Source organism: Tiliqua scincoides, chromosome 5 (genome assembly GCF_035046505.1).
Source record: "Tiliqua scincoides isolate rTilSci1 chromosome 5, rTilSci1.hap2, whole genome shotgun sequence".
Classification (NCBI taxonomy): Eukaryota; Metazoa; Chordata; class Lepidosauria; order Squamata; family Scincidae; genus Tiliqua; species Tiliqua scincoides.
The window spans coordinates 91174972-91197375 of record NC_089825.1 but is presented as its reverse complement, the minus strand read 5'-3'; the positions used below and the strand labels follow the sequence as shown (position 1 = coordinate 91197375).

The 22404-nt window shown below is 44.8% G+C and overlaps 1 protein-coding gene and 1 pseudogene across 1 annotated transcript in view; both read left to right on the top strand.

The window, feature by feature from the left end:
• Positions 1 to 22404, top strand: part of MPP3 (MAGUK p55 scaffold protein 3) — a 55418-nt gene that overhangs the window by 15108 nt on the left and 17906 nt on the right. The window contains exons 5-13 of the mRNA XM_066627578.1: positions 2546 to 2683; positions 5447 to 5528; positions 6198 to 6283; positions 11395 to 11469; positions 12890 to 13086; positions 16319 to 16383; positions 17545 to 17565; positions 20852 to 20893; positions 22189 to 22353. Of these exons, the coding sequence (XP_066483675.1) occupies positions 2546 to 2683; positions 5447 to 5528; positions 6198 to 6283; positions 11395 to 11469; positions 12890 to 13086; positions 16319 to 16383; positions 17545 to 17565; positions 20852 to 20893; positions 22189 to 22353 (871 nt within the window). The remainder of the gene's footprint in view (positions 1 to 2545; positions 2684 to 5446; positions 5529 to 6197; positions 6284 to 11394; positions 11470 to 12889; positions 13087 to 16318; positions 16384 to 17544; positions 17566 to 20851; positions 20894 to 22188; positions 22354 to 22404) is intronic.
• LOC136654464 (5S ribosomal RNA) lies at positions 340 to 456 on the top strand (annotated as a pseudogene).

Here is a 22404-nt window from a genome sequence, read left to right as displayed (position 1 = left end):
TCTGGGAAAACCAATATTCAGTACTTCCACTGAAGAGGGAGTGCAGATTAGATGAAAGAAAAAACATGTAAATGAAATGGGCTGAGGTTAAACACACACCTCTGCAGAACAAGGGAAGAGTCTTCTGAAAGAAGAATTATGTATGTTTCAGATTGCAGTTTATCAAAGAATTGGAAAAAAATCTGGGATGAGGTTGCGAAAAAGTTTAACGAGCCAGTTTTATCTCTAGAACATAAATTTTCTGATCTGATAAAATGAGATTACTAGAAACTGATATGAAAATTCAAGAAGCCTAGAAACTGATATGACAGTTCAAGAAGCCTTTATTAAAGGACAATAGGCAGCAACTGTTACCCTGCACATGCCTGATCTCGTCTGATCTCGGAAACTAAGCAGGGTCAGGCCTGGTTAGTACTTGGATGGGAGACTGCTTGGGAATACTGGGTGCTGTAGGCTTATACCATAGTCTTTCGAGACTGAAGGTTGCCATCCATTATTAAAGGACATGATAGAGAGGTAGCAGATGTGAAATGGAAAGTGAGGGATTTATCTTAGAAGGGGAGGACTTGCTGTCTGCCAGAGGTATATCTAAGGTATGGCACATGCCCTGGGTGCCACTTGAAGGGGAATGCCACTAAGCAACAGCTTCCTGGTTGACTCTTGGCTTCCGCCAAGTCACTGAAAACCTCCAAACACAGTGCTGTGCTCGGGGGCCTGTAAGCTTGGCAGATGCTCAAAGTCAGCTGGATATCTGCTAGAGAAGGAACGGGGTGGGGTGGGTGGGGAGCAGCCACATTGTGAAGTCTGTCACCACTTTTCTCTGAACGTGGAAGTGACATCACAGCATTGTGTGATGCAGTGGTGTCACCGCCACAGGCAGCGCTGCCCGTGGATACACATCTGTGGCTGCTGAGGGCAAGACCGGAACCAGTGAATTGAAACTACAAAGATTTCGGCTAGACACGAGGAAGAATTTCCTAACTGGAAGAACTGTTTGGCATCAGATCCGTCTACCTGGTGGTGGGCACTCGCTCTGTGGAGGTTTTTGTGTAGAGGTTGATGACCCCCTCTCATGGATACTGTTAACAGTTGTCTGTGCTGAGCAGGGATTGAAATAGACGTCCAAGGTCTCTTTGAACGTCAGCATTTTATGACTCAAATATACACAAACCTTTTGAACAAAAGTTGGATGCAATTTCTGAGATGGATAATAGTTTAAGAAAAGCCAATATTGTTCTGAGGGGAATATGGGAAGATATTACAAGCCATATATTACCCCAGTGAAAGAACTGGTATTGGTTGGATGCATCCACATTGGAACTTTTTGTTTAGACACTAATGCAAATCCATTCCTTGAGGGCAACAAAAACGGCAAATCCGAGGGCTGTATTCGTGAAACTGCCCAACTTCTAAATGAAATGTTACTGAGCTCTTTTGCTTGAGAAAAAAGCTACGAATGAGAAATGGGGAAATGGCCGTCTTTTCAGCCGTAGAAATCTAATGAAACAAAAGGGATGGGCAACACACAGGCAGGCCAGTGGGCCTGTGCTGTATCCAGCGTAAGTTTGGGATTGACTGTGGCTCAGCCAGGGGTCTGGGTCTACTCGGATCTGCACCAACTGACGAGATGGCGCAGATGTGAGCAGAATGGAGCAGCCAGGAGCTGAAACGGGGCTAGGATCCGGCATAACTGCTGGGTCCTGGCCCTGCCTCCCACTCCCTGCCTGCCTGCCCTCCGCCCGCTCCTAAACACCTCCCTCCAACTTCCTCCCTGCCCTCTGCCCGCCCCTCTGACCCCTGCACTGGCCGAACTCGGCTGGCGCGGACTTAACCTTTTCTTGCTGCCACGGAGGCTGGATTTGGCCTTTGTGAGCCGGTGCACCTCCATGAACCAGTGGGGCTTACTCCCATGGAGGTACAAAGGGACAAGGCTGGCCCAAGGAACTTGCACTGGCCCAACAAGCACTTACGAGGATTGTGCACTAAAATCGTAGAGCAGGAAAATCGTAGGATTGTGCTGTAAAAGAAATAACAGTTGCACTTCAGCATTTCAATGCAAGATTCCAATGAGGATTGCCATTGAAATTGTAGGTCTCTTTATTATATGTGTTTTGCAAGAAGGGAAAATCGTTCATTAGATTTTTTGATACAGGTGTGTGTGTGTTACCCATATCCTCTGCGTATTCCGTCCCCCTGTGTATGCAGAAACTATGGATAAAAGGGGACCCTACAAAAAGCTTCAAAAAAGACCCCTACCATTGCACAAATTACTTACCTGTGGGTGTTTGCAACCCTTCCGGGGTCTCACTGGCCCTTTGATGACCACAAAATGGAAGCAGGAAGCAGTCACAGGAAGTGAGGCAAAGGGCTGAAAAGAACATGATGCTTATCATAGCATTAAAAAGTTTAGTGTTGTGTTCTTTTTAGTTCTCTGCCTCACTTCCTGTGAATGGCCTGTGAGGGTTTCCTGCTTCCATTATGTTTGAACCCCTGACATTCTCCTGTCTCTGTATTGACATATAACCTTTTCTTTCCATTCCGCAAGGCGATGCTTGTGGTCCACGACACTGTTGCGCAGAAGAACTTTGACCCTGTCCTCCCTCCTTTGCCAGAAAACCTTGACGATGATTTCGATGAGGAATCGGTGAAAATAGTTCGTCTGGTGAAAAACAAAGAACCTTTGGTACGTCTGTCCGATGTAGGCTATGTCATGAAAAGCAGCCTCAAAATGCTTGTGTGTATTAATTGCCCAATCTTTCCTGCTTTCTTTTCTGTCAGCATTTCAGATTGTAAGCTCCTTGGGTTGGGAATTTTGCCTTTTTAGCTTACATGAAATGACACACCAGGAACACGTAGGAAGAGGCCTACACATGTACCCAAACAAGTGCCTTAAAGGTTCTTTGACCGTTGGTCATGGCCCAATTAGGGGGAATTGGTATTTTGGAGGGGGAGAAGAAGCGAAGGAGTGAGTTCAAAGTATTGAAATCACAGTACAGAGTTTATTAAGGATTGCTTTCCAGTAACAGGGGAATTGAAATGCTAGAAGCACGATAATAATGAAACCATAGGCAAATCAATGAGCACACATAGTCTAACAGTCCTACTTAGAATAAGCTTTGTGTGTATGATTCGAGCCAAAGAACTGTCTAAAAGATGGTTTGATACTTAGAGCAGAGAGAGGTGGAGGGGAAGAGGAGGGGTATGTGCCTTTCCTTGGAGTGAGGAGGCGGGAAGAGAGGGAGATCAGGGACTAAACTGAGTGGAGGGATGCTAGCATCCTGTGGTGCTTAAATGGTTTACAGCCCAGTCCTATGCATGTATACTCAGAAGTCAGTCCCATTAGAATCAATGGGGCTTACTCCCAGGAATGTGTGGATAGGATTGGGCTGTTACTCAGGAGGGTGAATGGGATTTTAAGAAAAATCGACTCTTGGGCAAGAGAGAAAAAAAGAGAACCAGGAGCGAGATGCAAAGAAATGGAGAGTGTGGTCAAGGCATGAGCGTACGTTGATGGCTCAATGCATGCATTGAATTGAAAAGCAGAAGTAAGCGTGAAGGAAACTGGGTCCAAAGTGCCTTGCTAACCACCTGTTGTCAGGGAGCTTGCTTGCCCACTATAAGGACTCTTAACTGGTGCTGCAATGCCTCTGATGGAACAGAGGTAGTTTTTTATTCTCATGCAGGCAAAAGTGGATTGTTTGGTATGAATAAAATTTATGTACAAATTTTATATGTTTATGAACTCTTGCCAGATTGATTAAGGAACCCTGCTCTAGAAAATGTGGAGGGTGTAGATAAAGATGGCCAGCAAAGATTTCTTGAGTTATGACTTTGTGTTGTGTTAGCTGAATAGTGATGTTGGCTTTTATTTCCACTTTATATCAGCTGCAGTGCCTTTTTTGGGGGGGGGGGAGAAATGGGGTATTTTACGAGTGGGTTAGTGTGGCTCCAGAGAGAGGAAAATGGGGAGGGGATGGAGGATTGTGGGTGGATCTGTAGCCAGCTGGCTAGGCTTGACACTTCAAGGGAGTGAAGGATGGAGAACCAAGGAAAAGGGTCAGGTAGGGTGACTGAAGAAACTGCTTCCTGGCTTGCTGGGGGTATGGTCTTTTGACCAAGATTATGGGGTGCTGTAATGTTGCAGGATAGGGCAGTCCAGCTAGAGGTTGCAAGATGGAATTCCCAACTGTGTCTGTCTAGCCAGCTTAGTGATTTCAGCTATGAGGTAGCCTAGAGCAGCTTCAGCTTACTGGGTGCCTTGACAAAGGCATAAGGCTGGTGACAGCTCAGGAGATGTTGAAGATGCACATACACACACACTAGGCAGAGATAGTTATAGGGCACTGAGGCTTGGAAAGATGAATTCTGGTAAGTCAAGACAAATAAAAGTTAGGAGGGTAAAAGTGAAATTTTTGGACTCAGAAGCATCATTCTTGGGGATGAGTTTGTGTCTATTTTTCCTTCCTCCCCCAGAGGATCAATTGCTTAGAACCCTTCTCTTCCAGGTTGGTCAATGTCCTTGAGATAATTGGATTAGATTTGGGTTAGGTCCATGGACTGTTTTGAGCCAGGACAAGAAAACTGAGCCAAGGGTTGGGGAGTTGACAAAGGTCTTCAGCCTCTCAAAAGGGACTTGAAGGCTACGCCGTTTTTGGCTAGCCAGGTAACTGAATTGGCAGGAATGGGATGAGAGATTCTGGAGGCTGGAGTCCACTGTTCTTGTTGGCCTAAATGGCCCTGTTTTCCTCTGTTGGCAGGATGTTCCCAGGGCTATGCCTTTCCCTGCACATTTGAATAATGCAATTATATTGATCAGGCACTCTGAGTGTATTCTGTCAGCCACCCTGGGGAAATTGGCATGCTGGCTCCTGTTCAGGCTTTACTGGTAATTGTGAAAGGAGAAGTGAAGGGCAATATTGGAGGCAGCAGGAAGGGAAAAAAAGACATTGTGAGTTTGACTCGCAGGCCTCACCTCGCTCTGGCCCTGACCAAAATTTCAAACTGCGTGAGGGTTACCTCTCCAACATGGCTGCCTCTGGGTGCCAAATGGTAACATTGTCCAAGCTAGGGTGACGGTTTTTCAGCTGTAGCTGCCCCAGCTTGACTTCTTTCACTGCTGCCTCTTCTCCAGCAGCAATGGCAGTGTTCTTTCAGGGAGGCTGCCACTTCCCCCCTGAGGCTGTTCTAGGGGGGTCTGTCCAGGAGAGCAATTGGGAAAAGAATTGCTGCTGCTGACCTACCTCTTCCTCTGACTTTTCTTTTAAACTGGCAGGTTGCAGAGGATCCTGGGAGTGGAAGCTCCTCTACCACTCCAATGGGGTTGGGCAGTATTCAGTCCCTGCTCTAGGTGCTGGCTCACCCTGGACTGGGCCTGGCGTGACACCTGTTCTCTTATATGCCACACAACAGCTGTGAATTGATGGCTGTCTTTTTTTTTCCATTCTAGGGTGCCACTATCCGGCGGGACGAACACACAGGAGCTGTGATTGTGGCGCGGATCATGAGGGGAGGGGCAGCTGACCGCAGTGGTATGTAACCGAGTTTCTTTGCTGCAAACTACACTGGTGGCCCAACCTATGGGTTGCTAGCACCAGCGCAGTAGTTGCTGTGCTGGTGTTAGCCGTTGCAAATGTGCTATGAAGCATGTTTGTGAGGAGTAGGCACTGCTGGCGGGAAGGCCTCCGTTGTCCCACTGGTGCTGAATCCACACCAAGAGCACTGGTGAGTTTAGCACCGAGTAGCACAGTCAGACGGCAGGGAGAGGGTGGAATGGAGGTGGGCAGGGGATGTAATGGGGAGAGGAAGGGCAAAATAGGGGTTGACGGCATGGGATCGGCAGAGGAGGCCTCTGCCATATCCTAACCTGCCTCCAGGCCTAGAAGCCCTACACAGGGCTTCTCGGATTTGCACTAGCAATTGTGCTGGCACAGATCTAAGTAGCCCCATAAGGCAGGCTGGAGCTCAACGCAGGATAAGAGAACAAATGTTCCCTTACCCCAAGGATATCCCTAGACTCTAAGGCTGGATATAGTGTGGCCAAGCAGTTATGTTGCCCCAGCACTGGACAGGATTGAGCTGTGAAGTGCTCATTTTATTCACCTTCTGCTGTGATATTTTGTATGCGTGGTTGAAGCATCTCTTATTAAAGAAAAGAATTGTTACTTTTTAATGTTTTTTTCCCCCCCTCTTTCTCTTAGGTCTTGTTCATGTAGGAGATGAGCTGCGGGAAGTCAATGGAGTTACTGTGCTTCACAAACGACCGGAAGAAATTAGCCAGATTTTGGTTTGTTCTGCTTTTCCGCTCCTAGTTATCAATTAGTAGTTACCCCAGAGAGTGAGGCCTGTTGTGACTGCAGGTGTGGACAAGGCTGCATTGATCTGCACAGTCTCAACACATCTTCAATAAAACGCTTCCCTGGCCCACTGCTCTGTTGCCACCTGACTCCTCTCCCATTCAAGGTGGTTCCCAATTCAAAGGGGTTCACAATTTTAAACAAAAACCCCAAATGTTGCTCCCTCTCACCACCTGCAGGCCCTATATTATTACAGGCAAATCTCACCTTTCCTCCAGAGACCTACATGGTTTTCATCTCCTCCATTTTGTCCTCATAACAACCCTGTGAGGTTCTTCAGGCTGAGAGACTGTGACTTTGGTGGATCAGTGTCCCGCATGGCAGAGTCGGGATTTGAACCTGGCTCTAGTCCAGGGGTGCTCACACTTTTTTGGCTCGAGAGCTACTTTGAAACCCAGCAAGGCCCGGAGATCTACCAGGGGGGAAGGAAGCGTCTGACAGACACCCCCTTTAATGTATGGAGCCCTGCTGGAGTCTAGTCAGTTTTGTCAGTTTTGTTGCTGCATGGCTGAAGAGCAGCTAAAGTGTCAGTTTCAGTGTCAGTTTAGCTAAATATGTCAGTTTCATCTAGCCACTAGACGACACTAACATATTAACAGTTTGGAGAGACAGGGCTCCGCGATCTACTCATTTTGCCTCGCGATCTACCGGTAGATCGCGATCCACCTATTGAGCACCCCTGCTCTAGTCCAACTGCTGTACCCCAATGGCTCTCCTATACAGTCCCCGTGGTATTCAGCCCAGCACCTACCTACTCTCGTCTCTGCTCCCTAGATTTAAGAGCAGTCATTGTAGGAAGAGGAAAAACTTCAGGAGGGTACCATTGTCTCAGGATTGTCTCAGTTATGCCAAGCATGTTTCTCTGAGAAGGTTCTAGTAATTTCTAGAAATGTCTTCTAGGTGGAAACAGAACTCTCCTGCCATTCTAAAGATGCAGAGAGCCACTTAACTTGCCAACTCGAGGACAGCATTAATTATATACTGGCAAGGCACACCTCTTCCGTGCCAAAGAGGAGATGACGTCCACAGGGACTCCTACGCAAGGGAGCTGAAAAAGCAACCCTCATTCTGGATGCGTTCCTTGCTGTAATTACTGTTGCAGTCACAGCTATCTCTTTTTTTGCACTTTTTGCAGAGTTTCAAGGCCAGGCAAGGTTGTGGAGTAGCCCAGGACACCTTAATCATCAGAGTTTCCTTTCTGTTTTAAAATGAGGAGGAGGGGAAAAAAAAAAACCAGTCAGCATCACCAAATAAATATTTTAATAAATAGGTAGCAGGATGTTCTGGAGGAACATTGTAAACAAATTTTATTTCTTAAGTGCTTCCAGCTATTTCAGGAGGACCAGCAAGAGCCTCCAGAAACTGGAGATAGTACTGAGCTAGGAGATCTCTAGTAACAGGAGATAATACTGAGCCAGTTGAACTAATGCTTTGAGTTAATATAAGATAGCTTCATCTCAGGAGAGCCAGGATTTTGTGGAGAGTCAGGATGGTATAGTGGTTCGGGAGTTGCACGTAGGCCTGGAAGATCCAGGTTCAAATCCCCGCTCAGCTGTGAAGCTTCCTGGGTGACCTTGGGCTAGTCACTATCTCTCTGCCTCACCTACCTCACAGGGTTGTTGTGCAGTCAAAAGGAGGGGAGTAACTATGTGCACTGCCCTGAGCTCTTTGGAGAAAGGGCAGTATAAAAATGTGAAGATAAATATGTTATGTGAAGAGGAAGGGAGCCCCTAGTCATGCTCAGAGTTTCCTTGTGGTTATATAAAGCATCCACATGCCCAAAGCTACCCTTCCAGCCTCCCTTTCCTCTGCAAAGCAAGCCAGACTGTGCTTGATTTATCAACTGCTGCTAGTCTTGATAGCTGGGGCAGTATTGGGAGTCAGCCAGCTCAGGCAGTGACTGATAGGCCACGTTTATCAGAGGGCCTGCCTAGCCAGGCTGACCCCTAAATATTCAGTACCAGTGGCAGTGCCCAATAAACAGGGAAACAGGTGGAGAGTGTCATGGGAACCCCAGCACAGCACTCCCCCCCAGGCCCTAGCAACATCACATCAGCACTTATGATAGCAATAGGCTCCCTCCAGATTCAGCAGCCTTTAAAGCAAATAGTGTCATGTGACTTCAGCAAAGAAGCCAAAGCTCAATGCTGCCAGGAAAACATCTGTGTTCTCCCTCCCCCTCCTCACTTGGTTGGTTTACTGTTTGACTAACGTCGTAAATGTGATGGGCAAACAGTGAAGGAGGACAGTGAAATAAGTCAAATATAGACTTTACCCTGCTAACTGGGCAACGAGTCACCATTCAAAGTGGTGTCCTCTTCGATTTAGCAGGGGGAAGGCCACTGTCGTTCTTCACCCCAGCGTGGTGTCTTTTCCGGTGGCTGTTGATGAGATGCCGTCTGTATTTTGTTTCGAGTGTGAGCCCTTTGGGGACAGGAAACCATGTATTGATTTTATTATGTAAACTGCTTTGTGAACTTCTCTGGTTGAAAAGCAGTATATCAGTATTCTTGATGATGATTATGATGATGCAAAGGATTCTTTTGTCCAGTCTCTTGCAGGCCCCACAGAGTCACTGATCTCAGTTCCCTCCTGGGTCATATTTTGGCAGGTGCTTTGGTCTTCTCCCAGTTCCCTTCCTTGGTCTGTTGCATTCCTGTCCTTGGCTTTTTAGCCCCATGCTGGCCACTCTCACATGGTTTTGCCTGTTCCCCCCTTCTGGGTCTGTCTCTGGTACCTATCTTCCTCACCTGTCTGCAGCCGTTCGGTCGCCTCCTTCTCCTTTCCCACCCCTCTTACCTCCTGGTTTACTGTTTTAGTTCCTCCTGCCATTTTCCCTTCGTCTCCTCCTTTTGTGCTTCTCTTTCTAGTTGTTTCTTCTCCCTCTTTCCTGCTCTGTCCATCTCACTTCCATCTGTCTGCTAACCTGTAGGCCACATTTGAAGGAAGCCTTGAGCTGCACCTCCCAACCTACTTCCCAGCTGGTTGTGCTTAGCCCCAGTTGGAAGCAGACTCTGCCTGGTGTCATCACCAGCTGAGGCCCCCACCTTTCACCGGATTGGTGGCATCTCCGTATCACTGCAGTTGGACTCTGCGGGGTGCGTGTCACCACTCCCAGAAATTTAATTTATTAATGCTACATCTGGAACGTATGTGAAGCTTTGCAGAATGACATAAAGAAGTCTTCTGAGCACAATGAGTAATGAGCATGAACTTGCTGCTTCACTGGGAGAGGTAAAATCCTTTCATCTCCTACTGCATAGCCAGGAAACATGAAGAAACACCTTTTAGTGGGTCAATTACGGCTTTAAGTGTCAAAGGCAGTGATTCCAGCTATTCAGAACTCTTATTCAGGCCAAGGGAAAGTGGCGGGCAGGGGGTGGGTAGGGAGAATGTGAGCAGTGACTTTTCCTAGCCTTGGCAGCTTTTGCAACAAAGGAATCCAGAAATTGGCCTTCCTGTTCAAAGCACTTGAAAATCATTTCAGCTTTGCTGGAGAGCTTTGAGTTTCAGAAAGGGCTCCCTGTTGTTCTCTCTCAGAGTCAGTTGCAGCGACTGTCTATTCTGGCAAAATGCTATGTGCAATATGCAATTTGTAACTCAGTTTCTTTCAGTATTGGACAGAAATGCTCCCTTTCTCCCGGTGACAAAGCAGTGAATGGAAAAATAGCTGCTCCTCTTTTGGGATGTAACAACCCATAGTGAGAAAAACCTGAAACATCAGCATCATTTGCCCCAGTGTGGGTATCTTTTCTCCCTCTCTGCCTCTTACGCTTTCAGCTTCCTCCCAGAATGCCCCTGGAGTGCAACTTTGCTTGCTTCCTTCAAATCCCCCCTCAAAGAGGTTTCACCCACCTGCTGTTTATGGGCATAAAAAGCTTGAAGTGTGCTTTTTAAACCATGACAGAGCCTTCTCTTCTGTGGCACCACCAGGGCTCTGAAATGTCCTCTTAGTGAAGATGCAAATGGCTCTCTCTTTGTGGACATTTTGTGGCAGTGGTGGTCAAGACTTTCCCCCCCCCCCCACTGGGACTGTTAATTTTTTCCCTTTCTATGCAGCACTTTTCTTACTACATTCTGCCTGTGTTTGAATTGATTTGCCACTTCATTTATTCTTGTCATGAATTTTTTATGCCATCTTGGACTTCCTTTTGGTGACTGGAAAGGCAGGGTAGCAAAAATCCCTCCATAAAACAAGGAACATAAAGAGGAAAGCCAGGATTCTCACGGTTTTTGTTGTTGTCGCCGACTAATGCCAGACCCTGGGTGTGTGTGGAATTTCAGAACCAAATAGCGCAATATACCCAGGTCGTTTTCTGAGTCTCACAGTAGGCAAAGAAAAACAGCACACATTAAAAAAGAAAAAAAAAGACAGTGTTATTCTGAGCATCTTGGCTGAAGTGGAGATAAATTTTTGAAAGCGAGTGAGTCAATTGAAATCCAGCCCAGTGGCATTACTTTAGAGTTAGAAGATGTAATTATGTGTCTGTTAGGACCCAAGTATGCAGCTCTTTCCTTGGAGCTCCCAATGTTGCCCCCCCCCAATCAAAAGTAATTGCAGGGATGATGGGAATCAGGACTGTTGCACAGGAGCATGAGGTCTAACCCTTTCTTCCCCTCACCATTGTCCTTATCCAAACCACCCTCTGAATCTGTGGTAGGGAAACCCAACCTTTCATGACTAATTGCAGCTTCAGGGAGATGATTTAAGTTGGGTTAATCCCCTTTCCTCAGTAGCCCTGATCCAGATTTTTGAGAAGGGAACAGTGCCAGGAGCCCACTACCGTCTAATTTGGCCTTGAGTGTTCAGCTCTCACACAAATCTCTGGCCGTTTCCTCTTGATTCCTGTAGAGCAGCATGCCTCTGACTCATTCTTCCTTCCCTTTTCTTTTATCCCTTGACTGTAGCCACATGAAAACTAGAAGGTGGAAATATTTTGCTTGTTTTTAAGGAGGCAAACTGATGTAAACAATGTTTGCAGATGCTGTCTTGTTTTTCTAATTAAAAACAAGAACAACAACTGAGCTGCTTGTCTTTCAGGCTCAATCCCAGGGATCAATAACACTGAAAATAATTCCTGCCATCAAAGAAGAAGATAACCTGAAGGACAGCAAGGTAAGAGAGGCTGCTGGTATAAGGAAACACTCAATCCAGAGCTACATTAAGGGCCAGACTACCTGTTGCACTGATGTAATCAAAGTTTCCCTCCTGGGCCAAATGACAGCTGGAGGGAAGCTTGATCTGGATCAGGACCATCATGGAGCCAAAACGTTAAGACTTCCCTCCTCCATGCTTTAGTCTTGATCCAGATCAGATTCCTTATGGCTGTTTTGTTTAAAAAAAACAACAAAACAAAGAATGTCAGAGTTGAACTGTACATTTCATGTTATATATAGTTTGATCCTGACATTTACAAATGAAACTGGTTTCAAATAGTTGAACTGATTTCTTTCCGGGAAAGTGGGCAAAGATAGCTTTGTGGGGATGCTGCAGATTCTATTGAAAATTCATGGACAGGATGGTGAAACAGAACTCCTTTAGGACTGGTATTGTTGAGCAAGAGATAAAATTAGTTATAGAAGTGATGGCAGCTAGGACTGGTTGAGTGCGAGAGGGGTCCGTTTTGGGGGGGAGATGACAGTTGGTCAGTTAAATACCATGTGAAAGAAGACCTGAGAGTAATTAAAGAGAAAATGCTGTTGGAACCACAGGGTATAACTGTGTTAGTATTAGAATGTGTTTTTATTTATACTTTTATTTCCTAGTATCCCATTTGGTTGTGTTGTTTCTGTCTCAAATAAAATTATAGTGCTGCCTTCATTGTGTGGCTCAGAATTTAATCCCCATGAAGAAGTGATGAAGAAATGTAGATATGGATGCTTGGGGAGAGGGGAAGGTATGGGAACAGAAAAATTAAAACAAATTGAAACAACCCAAGTGGACCCAATGGGTCTCTGACTGGAGAGGCATCTCAACATCAGTTTCTGCAGAAATTTTGTTTCCTGTTGTAGATGTATAAGATAGGGCATTTAGATGAATATATTGTATACATGATATATAGGATATGATAGATAAATGATATTAAGAGGCTAAACTAGAAGAGGAACAAGATTAGAAGATATGTATTGATTGATTAGATATATTGACATGATATGATAGCCTGCACCCTCCAACAGTGTGTTTTTGTGTTGTGTATTGAGTTTGTATTTGTTATGTGTTTGTTTATATTTGTTGTTTGTTTTTATTTTTGGAAAATAATTTAAAAAAAAAAAAATTTTTTGTCTCCTTTGTATTGCTGCAACTTCAGGTGTTGTCCATGGTGCTGAAGTCACTGGTAAAGTGAGGGAAGTTGGTCTTGTTTACGCACCATTGAAATCAGTGAAACAAATGAGTGACTTCAGTCCCTTCAGTTTCAGTGTGTATTAAGCATGGTTAATTTTGACTGAAGCTAGGTCAATGGTCTTTTGACACTTCTGCATCGAACTACACAAAATCCCTCAGTACTGATCATCCTTTGTCATTCTTTCCTCGCCAGGTGTTCATGAGAGCCCTCTTCTCTTACAACCCGAAGGAGGACAGAGCTATCCCTTGCCAGGAGGCTGGGCTACCTTTTCAGAGAAGGCAGATTTTGGAGGTGGTGAGCCAGGATGACCCAACATGGTGGCAGGCCAAGCGCGTAGGTGACACAAACCTTCGGGCTGGGCTGATCCCCTCTAAGCAATTCCAAGAAAGGTCAGTTGGGGAGAGGGCTTGTCTAGTTCTGTGAAATAAGAAAACATGAGTGAGGCTATAGGTAGGGAGCTCCTTTTTATTTACATTTCATTAACTAATGAAAACATTTTGTAAATATAATCTTTGAGACTTTTTTTCAAGACGAGCAGGGCGTGCTGAGGTCGAGTCTCACGGCAGGCAGACAGGAATCAAGGGGCCAGATTTACCAGTCATAGCAAAAATAATGGGCTAAAGACTAGGCTCCAGATCAGGCCAGGCACTTTTGTGTTACCCAGAAAGATGAGTTGTTCAAACTAGGACTGAAGTTTGGAGCAAGTGTTAGATGTCACGTAATGGAATAATGTTTGTCCTGGAGAAACCACGGACTCTGTTCCTGAAAACTAAGCCAAAATCTATGCATTTTTGGTGCCCAGAGAGCTGTGCCTATTAAGTTCATTTCCATGTACTTACTTGACATAAGGAGAACCATGTACACCACTTTGAGCAACTTCTAGGAAATGTGGGTGTCATAAAATAACCTTCCGTCTGCTTCTGATGTAGGACTTGCACCTTGAAGGAATGGAATTCTGCTAGTAAGAACTGGGGAAGCTGAGGGTAAAGCTTGGGCTATCGGCTTCATCAGTACCGGGATCAGTAAGGGTGGTGGTGAACAACCAGCTACATTTAGCATTGGAGCTCCCAAGCCTTGATCTATGAAATCAGCACCTTGGCTTTTTGAATCGACACCAGACATAACTTTTATGCTTCTAAGTTTTTCTCTCCAATCACGAGTTCAAGGAAGTTTCTTCTTCTTTGTTTATCTCATAACGCTAATCCCATGTTGGATACCAACGTCTGCATTGGAGTGCAGTGCCTTTTCATAAGCCAATAGGTTTAAGTGATCCACTCGGCTTCCTGAGATAAGCTTGATCCTCTTGGCTGCCCTGGGCAATTTTACTTATCGTTTTGAGTCAAATTTTCTCTTTAAGCTTCATCTGCAACCACAGTGAGCAGTGAGCCGGTTAAAACAGCAGAATTTATCTCAACCCTGAACGGCAAGGTGAAACTTGCCGTTGCAAATTTTTCTTTTCTTAGCCATTGATTTTTAGTACAAAGGAGGGAACAAATCGATGTTAATGGAAACGAATGCCCTGTGTACTGCAAACTGGCTGCCCTTCCGCCTTGAATCGCCGCATGTCCTCTCAATATTCATCTCAGAATGGCTCCTCCTTCCTCTGTCCAGCCTGCTAGAATCTGGAACAGGGCAACTAAATAGCACTAATGTGGGAGTGAGAAGCAAAGAATGTGGCAGCTCTACAGCCCCCTTCCGATTTTGTATGCACTGTGCAAAGAGGTGTAGGCGAAGCAACACATCCCTTTCCCATACACTTCTAAATCATGACTGGAAAAGAATATGTTTTCAAGTAAGGCTCCATTTCCCCCAGTTTATCTCCGACTCTGACTCCTGGCCCTTGAACAAATATGCTGATGTGCTCGACTCGAACTGGGTCAATTTGGGCCTCATGTCGGACTTCCGGAATCTGACAAGTCCAGGGATTAGGATCTGCGCCTGCAGCAGCTGTGTCTCCATCATCAAAACCACTATGTTTTGTTTCTGCAGAGTGGCCATTTTTAAAATGTATGACTTGCACAGAATTTATACTCTGGCAGGGTGTGCTGAGTCTGTGGCAGAAGCATAAAGGATTATGGGGATTTTAGCAAGCAGTTAGGAAACGAGAGGGAGATAGCTGTAGGGATGAAAGAGTATATGGGAGTTGAAGGCAGAAGGCAATGAACTTGGCCTGGGACAACAAACCACTCTTGCATCTGAACTCTCAAACTAAAGAAACATAATTCAGAATAAGCTCCCCTCCCCACCTGCCAGCCCTAACAGAGACCCCATACCTCTATAAAGCTGTCTTACTCAGAGCCAGATCATTGGTCCATTTAACTCAGCTGCCTACATCACAGCTCTCCAGGGTTTCAGGTCTTGGAGATGCCAGTTATTGAATCTGGGATCAACCTCATTCAAGGCCCATCCTCTGTCACTGAACTCCAATCCTGCCTTCGTACTCCATCCCATTCATTGCCATGCCATATCCCTGTTATGTATAAAACAATAGTAAATTGTTGTACATGTGAACATGTACAGAGTGCTTTCTACTCACAACCTAGAATGTACAGCCTATTCCCCTATATACCAAGTGGTCCCCAAACTTACCACAGTCATGGCATCCTACAGCAGCCTATTGTGGCTGTGCCATCGTATGGCTTTCCTAGATGCTGCCATCTTGAATCACTAGCGATTTTGCGCAATTCAAGATGGTGTACCTGGGAGAGCTGGTAAGAAGAGGCCACTCGGGACATCTTGCAGTGCCCCTGTGAATTTGGAAACCACTGTCTTATACTCAAGATTTACAGGGTAGGGCGTCTAGATCTGAGGAATTCTTTCTCAGAACCTTCCAATATAGAATTTTGCTTAGGTTGGAATGCTGATACCCTGGGGCTTGCCCATACTGTTGTCCGATTCTTTATACTTCCCTGTAAGGAAGTAGAAGAGGGCACTAACCATATTTTACTCCCTTTGTATCATAATTCACTGGACCATTTGAGAGCAGGATGAAGACATTATTCTAATGTCTGTAAAGGTAATTTTATTGGAGCAGGACATAAGGCAATGGATTACTTTCCTTGCCTATTGCCTTCCTTACGTGACCATCTCTTGCAAAGGCACACAGAACATCTTCCAGCAAAAAAAACAGCGACAAGGAGATGCTCATCAGACTTGCTCTTTCTGGTTTCTTAAAGGAAGAGAAAGCGGGAAGGGTGGCTGAAGGAGGCATTAGCCATATTGTTGAGGGCACTGGACTGAGGAATGGCTGTGGGGAGGGACGGGGAGAGCTGGACCATTCATTAGAAGGAAAACAAATAATGAAGATAAGTGGTCTGGACTGGTGGCCTTTACCACCTGGGTACAGCTTTGAGCTCTACCTTTTCCCTTGCATGAAAGGTAATCAAAGAAGGGAAAGGTTGTCTATTACTCAAAATTACAGGCAATGTGGAAGTCACTTTGTGTGAGTGTGTGTGTGTGTGTGTGTGTGGGGGGGGTATGGTATGAAACTCAATGTGTATCTTAATGCCAACTGCTCCGTGCCTTTTGCTTTTCATGAAAAACAGCATGGTCTTTTTGGGGAAGTCCCCAGTTTTTCCTTGCATGTCACCACTCTGAACTATCACTGCTTTTTGCATTTAGGCGTTTGCTGTACAGAAGAACCATAGGCACATTGCACAACACCAGAGGTGTAGCAAAACCACTATGTAAGTGTCATTTCCCCCTCCCCATTTGCTGCTTTAGAAAAAAAACGATGTGATTTTCCAGTACTTCTGCTTTTTTTGGTCAGCCTTATTTGCTGGTTTTTAATGTTGACTCTTGAAGAATCTCAACGTGAGGCTTCAAGAAGCCTGCAACGTGGTTCTTTTGTGCCATTTGGGTAGTACTATGTGATTCTGGGGCTTTGGGTACATTAAAGCCCATGTGAGTTAATGGAGTTCATGGGAAACCAGTGTGATATAGTGGGTGGAGCACTGGGGAGACCCATGATCAAATTCCTGCTCTGCCAATGTACTTACCAGGAATCCTCAGGTCAGTTGCTGTCTTAGCCTAGCCTGCTTCGTAGGGCTCTGTGAGGATTAAATGGGGAAGAACTGTTCATGCCATGCTGAGCTCCTTGGAGGCACAGCATGGCATGATATTTATGTACTTAAATATAAGTATTAAATAACCTCAATTAAATGCTTAATTCATCATTAAGGTTATTAATCATTTAAATACTTAATAATTTAAACATTTAAATATAAGTATTTAATAACCTGCTGAATAAATGAAAATATACAGATTGCCTTTCCTGGATGACTGTGCCTTTTCTCATCCTCGAGACATCTGGATTCCCCCAGCACCTCTCCCTGTTTCTAAACATTAAGCACTGCAGAAACCTACAACCTCCCTCCAGTTTCTGAGCATGCACAAGGCAGGCATATGATGGTGAAAAGGTTCACATAGGATAACTTGGCTGTGTCACGAGTATGTCAAAGTAGTCATGTGAATTGGACCTAAGGTACATTTTTTGTTTTGAATTGGAGAGCCCAGCTGACTCTTGTTCTGCTATGCAGACCATGGGCAACCAAAGCTGCCTGGATCTTATGGAAAGAAAGAGTGAAAAGTTGTCCCAGGGATTTCCACACTGTTGGTGAATAATTGGTGGTCAGTTAGCCCACGGCCACCTATTGCATTTTTTGAGGAAAGATCAGAAAATAGCTTGCACCTTCTTTTGCTCGTACCTTTTTTTTGCTCATCCTAATTAGGGAGATCTGCCTTGCTCCCTGAGTTCCATAATCTGAGCAGATACTTCTGATCCATTGGAATGTTTTCTTGGCCTTTGTTTAACTGTGTTGCGTCTGTCTTTTTTACGCTAACCGCAGATGATCAGTCTTCTGAGAAAGGTAGGTTCCTCACCCATTCTGGACAATGCTTTTCCCTATATGTAAATTGCCTGGTAAATAAAATCATTCCTTATAAGTAGAACCAAAACAAAAAGAAAAGAAAAACCAGATACCCAAGTTCTGCATTTTGGAATAAACTGTGCAGTATCTACATTTTTTTTTTTTGCATAGTTTTCCACCATCAGTTTGTTGCTTCTGAGTTTCAGGTTTTTCAGACAACCCGGACCTATGTTGATATGGTGTAGATTGAAAGAATGGACATAGTAGTTTCCAGATTTTCTGTGGAAGCATGAGGACTAGGAACTTGGTCCTTTCTTTTTGTTTGTTTTTAAGCCATTTCTGCCCAACATTGCATATACGCAACAGGGACCAAATGTGTACGCTTGTGGGCCAGGCAAAAATAGGTTTAACGCAAAGAAACAAAAACTAGGGGCTGTGTCACAGATTGCTTTTCTTCATTCAGGGCTTTATAACCCAATCCTGTACATGTTTGTTCAGACATATTCAGAACTCTTGCTCAGAAGAATTCTTTCTTGGCTGTCCCATGGCATGATCTAGGTCTTGTCAGTGCCTGTATGAGATAACACCTGGGTATTCCACATATGTCACCTTGCGTCCTACTGCAGAATAAAAATGGAACGTAAGTGTGATAATTAGTGAATCAATGGGGCTTAGTCCAGGTAAACATGCATAGGATTGGAGCCTTAAGTCAGAAAAATGGTGCATGCTTGATGACCCTGAGGTGTGCCAATTTTACTGCTGCAGTTTTTATTCTGTTTTAAAACCTGTCATTCTCTGTGATGGGCAAGAACATAGATGGAAGGTAGGGAACTTGCATTCTAGAGTTGAAAAACCAAACTTGTTCCTGGATGGGGTAGAGGAGATCCTAACTGAAGGGCGGGAGCAAGGGTGGGAGGCCAAGAAGGGCTTGTGAGTGACGTGGATGGTGAAGAAAAGTGACTTCATGAAGGGAGAGAGAAGCAGCTCTGCCACAAAGGCAATTTCTGTACATGAAAGCAAGATCTGTGCTTGCCTGGGTGGGTGGGGGGGAACCTGCAAATGCTCATCTAGCACTCAACCCTCCCTATGGGAGCATGATTTAGAATCCATCTTCAGAACCATGTCATTGGCACGCTGATTGGTTCCTCATTCTGACTTCTCTTGTCTCCCACTCCAGCCCTGGGGAGGATTCATTCAAATCTTTGTCCAGCTCTCTGGCAATAAATGAATTGAACCCGGTCTTGTTCAGTGTACTTGAACAAGCTTACTGAATTTAACCCAGTAACATGAGAGTTGGGCAGGGAGGGAGAAGGGAGGGTTGAGTTTTTCCTCTTATAACTTCAGGGACTCTAGTGTCAATCTTGTTTAATTTTCCTTAGCTATTAATTTGCCCCGCATTCTTTTACTGTGTAATTTTTGTTCTAATCACATGGATTAAGCTCTTGCTGTTTCTTCAAAGCAATTGTGTGGCTCCTTGGAGCTTTTGTTAACACAGCAGGTAATTTCCTGTTCAACCGTGATGCAATGCTTGTTACAAAAAAAAAAAATAATAATAAATCTTCTGACTTTGGACCTGCTTCTTCTAGAAAAGAGCAGCTCTTTTTAGGGTTGTAAACCTCGGGTTGGGGTTTGTACTTTTCCACTTAATTACTGTACAGCACCTAGTGCTTGATTTATAAATAAACACCATTGTTCTTTCAGAGGCTCTGAGGTTAAAGTGTTTAATTCTGCCAGCTTTAGCTCATGGTGCCATTTTGATTTCTGCTAGCATGGGGTTACCAATCATTAAGGAACAAAGAGCACTCAGAGTCCAGTTGGGAGAGGGGAATGGAAAGAGCACTGATTGCATGATTCAGTGCGGCACTTTTCACATTCACATGGCCTGGCCTTTCCAGCTCTCTTGCCTCTCTTTCCTTAACAACACTAGAAAAGCCTTGCTGGATCACGCCAAAGGCCTGATCAGCATATTGTTACCTGTAGATGCAAGAAATGGAGGCAGTATCTCTTTTCAGTCATTGTGCCCCAGTATCTGCGACTACCTTCTTTCCTGATATGTCTGCTATTTCCTTTTCCTTATGTGTGTTTCAGTCAAGCCAGTAACCTCGCATGCAGGCTCTTTAATTTTGTATTTCCCCAGTGCCTTGGTTTTGTGATGTGCTTAAGAAAAAAAGGAATGATAATTATTACTATTAATAATTAATCGATAATAATAATTACTATTAATCATAATCCTCCCACTAGGGCCTGTTTGAAATTATTCTTCACCACCAGGAGGCATCTTCTTTCAAACGTGCCGCAGTGTTTTGACAGCAATCCATGGCAGACTCTTCAGAAGTTTAAGTGTTTGTGAACATTCTTTGACACCACAGCAGTTCGGCAAATAGCTAGAGGGGGCACATAGTTGGGTGGCAGCTAAGAGATGGCCTTTTTCTAAGCTGTCTTATTGAGGGTATTACTACGCGCTACCTGAAACACGTGATTGGAGCTAGTGTCCCTGTTTTTTTAAGTTAGTAAATAGCAAGAATTGGAGGCCCCCATAGATTGGGAGCATGACAAAGCAGGGGAAAGAGTTTTGGCTTCTACTCCCCCATAGCCCCGATCTGGTTTCCTGATCCCCCTCATGCATGCTCTTTTTTCTGGGCTGAAAGAAAGCTCCCATAGAGGAAGGAGAATATTGCCATAAAATCTGTATCTTAAAAACATGCGAGTTGCCTTGTTAGTCAATAAAGCTCTGTTTAGTCTGGTGTTCTTGTCTCCCAACAGTATTAGAAGCTCTGGCCTGGTTCACAAGCAGAGCAGGATGGAAATTCCCTCTCTTGTCGTTTGACCCAGCACCTGGCAGTTGGAGTACACAGGATTATGTGTTTTCTTTATGACATGTGGTTCTGCTCATTTTGAATTGGCTGCCAGCTAATGGCCATTGCTGCGTCTCACGGCAATGAATTCCTTAATTTAATTAGGCACGACAGAAAGAAATACTTTCTTTAGTTTGCCCTGTATTTAGTGGCCATTAATTTCACCAGGCATTTTAAGGGGAAGCAAAACCCATTTGTCTCGATTCAGACTCTCTGTGCTGTTTGCTGTTTTGTAAGCCGTGCTCACGTCCTTGTAGTTACCACATGAGACTCTGTTGTGCCACTTCATTCGCTCTTGTGCTGTCTGCCCCTCTAGTTTCATGCTGAAGCACCAAAGATACTGTGGCTCTTCTTTCCCCTTAGCATGCACAAATACACATCCTGTCTCTTTAACACCCTCCTCCTCCTATTTCTCTCTTCTTTTCCAACAGAGGACTGTGATTGCGAGGGATACTTCAATGGCCAATATATTGGTAAGGAACTGATCTTCTTAAACCTTCTCTGGTCTATACTGTGGATAGCATGTGTCAAGGTTTCCTCCTTGCATATATACAGGGCTGTATGTTCCCAGATTCAATTCAAAGTGTTGTTTATTACCTTTTAAAGCTCCAAGACAAACTCGTTTCATACAGTGGGCCAAATAGAATTCATGGCACCTGCTAAGGGCCAGAAGTGACATCGTGAAGCAGGAAGTCATGTCGTTAAGCAGAGGATGGCCAGAAATAAGCGTTTTGTTCTCATATTGGAACTCATTCGCTGCAAATGACGAGAGAGAAAATGTGCAAAACTTGATCATATTTTCAAGATATGCAAAAGCCCAGTTATCACAGCTGAGGTGCTCTGCAAAGTGACGCCTCAGCCAAAGCAGCACTGCTGAAAAAGCAGCCCACGTGATATTTGGGCTCTCCAAGCATCTCAGCAGCATCTCGCTCTCTCACCCCTCTTGGTCTGTGCCTTCCCCCGTAGAGTTCCTTGCCTTCTGGGACCTCCTTCTGTCTCCCTCCCAGAGCCTTGGCAGAAGCAGCGCTGCTGAAAGGACTGCACTGGAACAGCCCAATAATGATTTGGGCCAGATAAAGAGCTTCTGAGGGCCTTATCCGGCCTGCAGGGCTTATGTTTGACACCCCTGGTCTAAAAGGGTTTAAGCCTGAGTTAAGAACTGCTTCCTTCTTGACAAATCTGCCCACCCCCTGATATTATTTGGGAAGGCTCTCTTCTGTTTCCTTCTGCCTTCTGAGGTTTGTTTGGTGGTGACATGGGAGAGGGTCTTTTCTGTTGAGGCACCCACTCTGTGGAATTATCTGCCATGGGAAAAGAGGTTTGTTCTCTCCTTGTCAGCATTATGGCACTAGCTGTAGACTACTCTTTTTCAACTGATGATCTCTGACAGTGTTTTAATGTTCCCGTTGGCTTCTGCTTTCTGGCTGCTGTAGTATTTGAGTTCATTATTGTTGTTATTTTAGTGAATTGTTGTAAGCTACTTTGGATGTTCCTTGCAAGAAAAATGAGGCAGAAATTTTATATACTCTGTGCTTTCTCCCTGCTATTGATACTAGATATTTTTGCATACTATATATTTTTGTATTTCCTCTCCCACCTATTTTGGGAGAGGTGGTTGATCCATTTAAAAAAAATAAAACCTCAAGAAAGGGTGCTTGATTTTCTAAAGTTTGAGAATAAAGGGGCTGCCGTATGGAAGAACGGTAGGGGGCTAATCAAACCTTTGAGCCAGGCTCGCTGCCAATAACGTTGTTTTCTGGCTTTGTAGCCGGCTTGAGAAGGAGCTTCCGACTGAGCCGAAAGGAGAAACAAAACAGCCAGAACGAAGTCAAGCAAGTTGAACAAGCCCACACATCCGAACTCCTTACGTATGAGGAAGTCACCAAATACCAGCAGCAGCCAGGAGAAAGAAAGAGGCTGGTGGTTTTGATTGGTTAGTGAGAAAAGGTTGTGGTTTCCTCCTATACTGCATGTCTGAAGAAGC